The following is an 8461-nucleotide window of genomic DNA, read 5'->3' as shown; positions in this document are numbered from 1 at the left end:
TTTTTTTTTTTTTTTTTTTTTTTGGTATAGTAAGAAATATAATGTTCTCGATTTTATGTTAGGAATTTTTTGAGACATTTGCTGGTTTTTGATCATGTTTGAAACTTTTTTTATTTAGGAATTTATTATGTGATCTCTAAATTTCATCAAGAATTGAGGGATCTTATGGTCTTGAAATTGACCTTTGAGAATATTGTGGTTTGTAATAATAAGAGTAATTAATATTAGTTCTAATAATTTCTAGCTAGAGTATAATAACTTTGTCACTTGCAAAGAGGTCACATATATACATTACTTCATGCTATCTTTTAATTTTCACTTATTTGTTGGCCTACTTAGTGTTAGTATTGCTAGTGCAACAATTTGATTTCATGTGGTTCTTGATCATTTCTATGATATTGAAACTTAATTCCATTTTGCCTTTTTTTGACATTTCTAGGTACTTGAGAAGAATGGGAGGTGGAAAGGATAAGCATGCACAATATCCTCCCGGAGGACAACATCCTCCGGGAGGGCAATTTCCTCCTGGAGGTCAATATCCTCCGGGACAGTATGCTCCAGCACCCGGAGGATACCCTCCTCAATAAGGGTATCCGCCACAAGGTTATCCTCCGGCACAGGGATATCCGCCTGCAGGATATCCACAGGCGGGTTATCCTAGTCAACCCGCTCCACACCATGCAGGTACCATTGCTTAATTACTTTTAGATGTGGATTGATATACGATTGTTGTAACAAAACACTTTTAAAAGACAAAAAATGACAAAAGTAAAACGTAAAAGAAGGAGTATAATGATAACAAGTGCTCACAATTACTTTCCTTCGTCTCAATTTAAGTGATCTTGAATTTGGTACAAAGTTCAAGAAAAAAAAGAGAAAGATTTCCGAAAATTGTGGGGTAAACACTTTTTGACCATTTGTGTTTATTTCATTAAGGATAAGAAGGTAATTTTAACTTATTTTCATTCAACTTGTCCAGTAATCAAAGTTTAAATTCTGAATCTGTATCTGTACGTAGCACATGGAATGATGGCGGGAGTAGCAGTTGCTGGAGCAGCCGCGTATGGTGCTCATCATATGGGACACGGCGGAGGTCATTACCCTGCACCGGGTACCACTCATTATGGACATAATGATCATGGAAAGCATGACAAGGGGCATGGAAAGTTTAAGCAAGGAAAGGGGAAAGGCAAATACAAACAAGGCAAATTTGGCAAGAATCATGGAGGCAAATTCAAGAAGTGGAAGTAACTAACTAGTCAAACTAGTTCAACTTCATGATAGGCATGATAAGTGATTGAGATAAGTTATCGCATATGATCCCGAGATAATTGATCTTGAAATAACTTGTTCACACCCAAACGACCCCATAATTTCCCTCGTGTGACCAAAAGGTCTTGCATATTTAAGTTTAGCCTATGAAAGCAACCTCATATAGAAATGTAAAGTAAGATTGCATATAGTATTTTTATATGTTGTTAGTGTTGTGAGTAGAAAAAATTGTCAATTATGTCTTGAACTTGATTGAGAAAACCTTTCTTTTGTAGGTTTGTGACTTCTTGATGTATAGTTAGGGGATTCATTATTTTGTACCCTTCTTTTTTTTTTTTCCATAGTGAAAAAAATTAAATCGATTTCTGTTTAGAATTATGCTTTAACCGATCCTTATTAAATCTGTGTTAAATTTCTACTCTAATTTGCTTTCTATATGATTATGTGCTAGTTAATTAAACAATGATCTTTCTACCGCAAATATTTTATTGTTCTCTAAATTATTTGCTACTATAAAATCCAAAAAGTTATAATTCTACTTTCATACTATGAAATCTAGATGTTTCTTTTTGCCTAATTTCAATCTGAAGTTTCAACCACACATTTGTTGTTGATGCTAATTTAATCTCAAATAAACATCTATCATATTCACAAATCACAATCTACGCATAATTAATCAGATATTAATTAAGCATTTGATATATCTGAAACTAAAAATGTTTTTAATCACATAACTAAGATAATTAAAATCGTATCGATTTATTAATCCGATGCAAGATCTTCTTACTATAAAATTTGTCATTTCTTTTAATGTTCGAGGATGAGGGTAGGAGGGGGTGCACAAGTATATTATAAAAAAAATTACTTCTTATATATAAAGATGTACTTAACAAAGAAATATTTTTTATGATAACCAAGGACGGACAAATTGGTATTCGTCAGGTGTAGGATTAGGACCGTAAGCCAAAAAAATACCAGAGTCCTTCATCAACCAATTGCAATAGTAATCTTTGAGCAGCTCACCATGATCTGAGCAAATGCCACCATGTTGTTTAAAGACATCAAAATTATTATGCTTTGAACCCCAGGAAAAGTAACAATAAAAAAGAGTAGTGCCCCAGAAATTCATATGGAATTTGAAATGATATAGATCACCCGGTTTAAGTGTTTGAATTCCAAGATCATCATCTTTAGATTTACAATGAATGTTGAGTAAAGGTGTATTTTCAGGGAGGTCACTTGTAAAACGTTGGAAAATTGTTGGATTTAAACGAATGGGAGAATTTGTTATTGGCTTAGCGTTGATGTTGATGAGTGATAAAATAAATAATGAAAGTCGAATTTTTGAGTAAGAGTAAAAATCCATTTTGAGAGACATGGTGTTTCAGAAATGCAAATGAAATTGGTTGCTCTATTTATAAAATGATACAATAATTGATTCAACCAATATTAAAATTTGTCTGACTTTGTATTTGTATTTGGATTCTTCTGAAATTGAGTCAATTCAGTTTATTTCAAGAAAAATATGTGTAATCTGATAATTACTTGAATTGACTTTTATCATTTAAAAGGAGTTTTATTTTGATTTTTTTTAAAATATAACTATTTATTGAGTCAAACCTCTTTATTTAAAATGATCCAATCATCATTTATTATAAAATATGGTTGGTCAACAAAGTGCAGGTAAATGTGAATTGTTTTGAGTATAATATTTTAAATCGTGAGAGCACAAATCAGAATTTTGAAACTATTTAGAAGATATTTTAGTTAGTCTTGATTGAAAAAAAAATCAGTTCGTTCAAGAATATTAACTGTTGTGATGTATGAATAGTGTCAATGAATGTATATATGATCTCTAATAAATAATGATATATATCATATATACTATTTATACAATATCAATACATTATATAACTATTTAGACAATATCGATACATTACATAACTATATATACAATATCGATACATTACATATTCATACAATTATTTTGTTGAATTTTTTTATTACTTGTACAATTATATAAGAAGCCCTTTTGGTTTAGCTGCAAGGTTCTAGATGTAAAGTAACACCCGTGGGCAACACATGTTTGCTGCACACCAACACATGTTTTGAGTGATTAATATATTAAAAGACTCGAAATATAGAGAGGAGCTCAGAGGCGGAGTCACCCTTTCCCAAGGGGTGTCAAGCTATATAAGTATTGATACCTTGTAGAATAAGTTGAAAGTTTACTCTAATGGCTAAGAGGTTGGGAAAATTCTTTGAGGTTGCGAATTCAAGTCCAACGTACTTGCCTCATAATACTTTTTTTTTACCACAAACACTAACACCCCTTAATGAAAATTCTGGCATAGCTAAAATTCAAAACTGTTTAGAGAAGGTTTGAGCTGAATTTCGAGAAAGATGAATTAATTGTACATTATAATATATAAATATTATTTAGACAATGTTTATTAATATATATACATATTGAATACATAACTATATATCGTATTTACACAATTATGTACTCCCTCCGTTTAAAAAAGAATGACCTCCTTTCCTTTTTAGTCTATTTAAAAAAGAATGATCTCTTTCCTTTTTGGTAACATTTTAATTTCAGCTTTCCACGTGGCATGTTTAAAGCCACAAGATTGAAGGGCAGTTTAGTACATTTGACATAACTTTAATTTAGAACCACAAGATTCAAAAGTCTTTTTATTTTCTAAAACTTTGTGCCAAGTCAAACCAGGTCACTCTTTGTGAAACGGAGGGAGTAATTGTTTTAGGGAAAAATAAGCAAATACCCCATAAAAGCAAAATAATTACAAACATATACCCCTTTACATTCATACCCCACTAAATAATTACACTATATACCCCTATTTACTAATTTCGCTTAACTGATACTAAATCAGTACATATATACTGTATTAATATCATTAAGGCTGATAATTTTGCTGAATTGATACTAAATCAGTATATATATATATATACTCTTATAGTATCATTGACTAATAAGTAATTTCTTAACAATAAACCTTAATGATACTTATATATATATATATATATATATTGATTTAGTATCAGTTAAACGAAATTATCAACCTTAATGATACCAATACAGTATATGATACCGATTTAGTATCACTTAAGGGGGGTATGAACTGTAATTATTTATGAGAGAATGTATATTTCAAGAATTACTTTAAATTTTGATATGAACTTGTAATTATTTTAAATTTTAATGCCCATTTATGTAGTTTTCCCATTGTTTTAGTAGTTTTTCATTTTTGAGTCTCATCCCTCTTGGCACCCTTTCTTAAAGGGGTGAGTGCTCTTTTAGGTGTATTGAATCTCGTTTTATTGGTATGGTAATATTTTATAGTTTATTAAAAATAAAGAAGATAAGACTACATAAAATAGATTTGATGTAGTATCAAATTCATAGTCATTGTCATACACATAATATCAAATATAGATAAAAAGCTTTGAAATATAAAAATCGAGATAATAAATAGGAATAAGTACAAGAGTCTTCTAGATCAGTCTATCTTTTTGTTACAAAAGAGCTATTTTATATAGAGTTAATAGTTAAAAAATAAAATCGTAAATTTGACACACTTTATTAAAAATGCACACCTAAACTATGCGAAATCTTAATTACCTCCTCAAATATGGATTTTTGGAACTATTTACCCCTTAAACTATGAGAAGTCTTAATTACCCCCTCAAATACGGATTTTTGAAACTTACCTCCTAATATGCCACATGACATAAAAAATTACTCCTTTCAATTTATATGACTCACGTTCATGTTTAGTCAATTTCAGAAAAAATGACACATTTCTATATTTAGTAAAAAATTTAATTTTCGATGACACATCTATATTTAGTAAAAAAGTTAATCTCCGTTCCTATTTATATGGTGTAATATGACTTGACGTAAAGTTTAAGAAAAATGTGATCTAAAATAAGTTATAAACTTTTGTGTGGTTATTAATCATTTTATTAAAGATAAAATAAAATATTTAAAATTAATTTTTACTAAATATAAAAATATGTCATTCTTTTGAGATTGAATACTAAGAAAATGAGTCAATATAAATTATGACGAAATAATTTATTGTACCATATGACATATTAGAGAGTAAATAGTTTCGAAAATCCATATTCGAAGGGATAACTAATTAGACTTCCCATAATTTAAATATATATTTAATAAAATATGTCAAATTTAAGGAGAATTTTAAGTATTTTTTCTTTAACTACTAAAATACTTAAGAGACTTTTTATAATACGTTGACAATATTGAGTAACTTTTATGTCACAAATTAATTTATTTTTTGATATAATAAAAACTTAATTGACCATCTACGAAATTAGTCAGTCAAAATATAAGTCAAAAAATTACATTTATTATTTAATAACAACATCAGAGATTAATGGAATCATCAGTGAGTGGAACAATCCAAATTAAACTCAATACTATAATGTAAAATCTCTATACATATATCATCTTTATAAAGTGAAAAACCAACTTTATTTTCACTCTTAAAATGGCTTATTACCCTTTCACCAAAGTTCAACTTTCATTGCTTATTTTATTTATCATCAATCTTATGATGTTGACAAATGCCATTACTTTTAATCCAACAATTACTGAAATTTTTGTTAATGGCCTCCCTGAAAACACTTCTCCGCTCAAAGTTCATTGTCAATCTGAAGATGATGATCTTGGAGTTCGCACACTTAAAGTGGATGAAAAATTTGATTTCTCATTTCATCAGAATTTTTGGGGCACTACTCATTTTTATTGCGCTTTTGCATGGGGTTTGAAGAATAATCTTTTTGATGTTTTTTATTCGCAAAAGAGTCCTTGTAGATTTCCATTTTTTAAGGAAGATATTTATTGTACTTGGTTAGCGAAAGATTCTGGTATATATTTTGCTCGTACTAAGAACCCGAATCCTTCACCTAGTAACTTTAGATTTGTCTATCCATGGTTGTAAACATTACAAATATATAATAGATTACTTAATTTATGTTATACTTGTACTGAGTTGTACCCCATACAACTATGACAAGGGGAAATTTGGCAAGTTTATTACCAACAGAAAGGTAATATTTCACAGTTTATTACGGACAAAAAAAAAAAGAATAAGACTACATATTATAGATTTAATGTAATAATATATACTTCATCAGTTCACCTTTTTGTTACAAAAGATTTATTTAATAAAGAGTTAATAGTTTTTAAAAAAATTAAATTTGGCATACTTTATTAAATGCACACCTAAATTATAATTTTTTTTTAAGGAAAACCTATGTAAATGAGCCATAAAATTCAACATAATTACATGTTCATACCGCAATTACTCATTCTCTCAAAAAAAATTTACAGCTCATACCCTTCATTCATTAAGGTTGATAAGTTTCGCTTAACTGATACTAAATCAATATGGTATCACTAAGGTTGATAATTTCGCTTAATTGTTACTAATTATTCCCTCAAACATGAATTTTTGAAAATTACCTCCTAATATGTGACATGGTCTGAAAAAATTACTCCGTTCAAATTATATGACTCACTTTCATTTCAGTCAATCCCAAAAAGAATGAAACATTTCTATATTTAGTAAAAAAATATTTTTTGATGACACATTTCTATATTTAGTAAACATTTAATTTTCGTTCATATTTATATGATGTAGTTTGACTTGACATAAGTTTAAGAAAGATGTGGTCTAAAATAAGTCATAAATATTTGTATAGCTATAAATTATTTTATTAGGAGTAAAATAGAAATTTAAAAATTATTTTATTAGGAGTAATTTTTTTTTTACTAAATATAGAAATGTATCACTATATTAAACTCAGTGATCATCTACTAAATCAATCATTCAAAATATAAGTCAAATATGACATTTCCTTAATAACTACATCAGGTTACTAGAATCATCAGTGAGTTGAATCCAAGTTAAACTCAATGCCTCAAATGTAATATATATATATATATATATATATATATACTAAAGTTATTACCTTCAAAGGTTTTATAGGTATAATGCTCTCGCTCGTAAATTGTCCTTTTATCTTAGTTATATTTGAAGTTTCTAAGATTTTTAAAGGATATCTATTAGATATACCTTTTCTAATGGAATTTCTTCCATATTCTATCGAAAGTCTAGGGTTACTAGAACTTCCTATTTCCTGTGTTTTTCCAAACTGAATTTCATATTCATCTGGAATTTGGGCTTGTTGAATTTCTGCTTCAACTATTCTTGCAATTCCTGCACATTCTTGATCTATTTCGATCATTCCTTTATTTTTATACACTTTACCATAGTTAGAATTTGTAACAGTGTATAATGCTTGGTAATATATACTCATTATATGATTACCTGGTTTGAATAGATCATTTCTTTTGATTTGAAAATGCAAACTCAATGCGTCATTAAAATCAGCATCTTTGAGTGATATGCAATATTTTGGATAATATGTAAACAAGAGTTTTGTTTTTTCTAAATTAAGACACTTACAAGTTATTTTTCTTAGATTTTCTAAGTATTTTCTTTTAAAATTTCCAATATTATCTTTTTCCAAAATATATGGATTTTGTTTTCTTGGGACTTTTATGAAATGTCCACAGGGTGGTTTTTAGACTTATCATATATAATGTTTGATGATAGTCTTGAAATTGTTGTAGAAAATCAATTTCCTAATAATAAATCTGTTTCCAGTTTATCATAAGCAAAATAATTTATTTATAGGAACAATTTTTGAACCTAATATTATTTCTACATTTTCTTTTATATATATATATAAAGTGAAGAAACCAGCTTCATTTTTCACTCTTGAAATGGCTTATTATCATTGCACCAAAGTTCATCTTTTATTGCTTATTTCATTTATCATCAATCTTATGATGATGACAAATGCTATTAGTTTTAATCCAACAATTAGTGAAATTTTTGTCAGTGACCTACCTTAAAATACTTCTCCACTCAAAGTTCATTGTCAATTTGAGAATGACGATCTTGGAATTCGCACACTTAAAGTGAATAAAAAATTTGATTTCTCATTTCATCAAAATTTTTGGGGCACTACTCATTTTTATTGCGCTTTTGCATGGGGTTCGAAGAATAACAATTTTGATTTTTTTTAAGAGGAAAGAGTCCTTGTAGATTTAAGTTTTTAAACAAGATAT

General features: G+C 28.4%; 2 protein-coding genes across 2 annotated transcripts; one reads left to right on the top strand and one right to left on the bottom strand.

Annotated features, from left to right (window-relative positions):
- The first annotated feature begins 452 nt into the window (after positions 1–452).
- On the top strand, positions 453–1251 carry LOC107063374 (glycine-rich protein A3-like). Its single transcript, XM_015315176.1, has 2 exons — positions 453–531; positions 1019–1251. Exons 1-2 carry the CDS (start codon positions 453–455, stop codon positions 1249–1251), a joined length of 312 nt encoding a protein of 103 aa, XP_015170662.1.
- On the bottom strand, positions 1019–2638 carry LOC102588966 (uncharacterized). Its single transcript, XM_006361217.2, has 2 exons — positions 2238–2638; positions 1019–1608 (listed from the first exon to the last, which is right to left on the bottom strand). The coding sequence occupies exons 1-2, from the start codon at positions 2636–2638 to the stop codon at positions 1479–1481; spliced, it is 531 nt and encodes a 176-aa protein (XP_006361279.2). The 3' UTR covers positions 1019–1478.
- Positions 2639–8461: the final 5823 nt, after the last annotated feature.

The sequence above is a fragment of the Solanum tuberosum genome, unplaced genomic scaffold (genome assembly GCF_000226075.1).
Source record: "Solanum tuberosum cultivar DM 1-3 516 R44 unplaced genomic scaffold, SolTub_3.0 scf00341, whole genome shotgun sequence".
Classification (NCBI taxonomy): Eukaryota; Viridiplantae; Streptophyta; class Magnoliopsida; order Solanales; family Solanaceae; genus Solanum; species Solanum tuberosum.
This window is presented reverse-complemented; position numbering and strand designations above follow the sequence as displayed.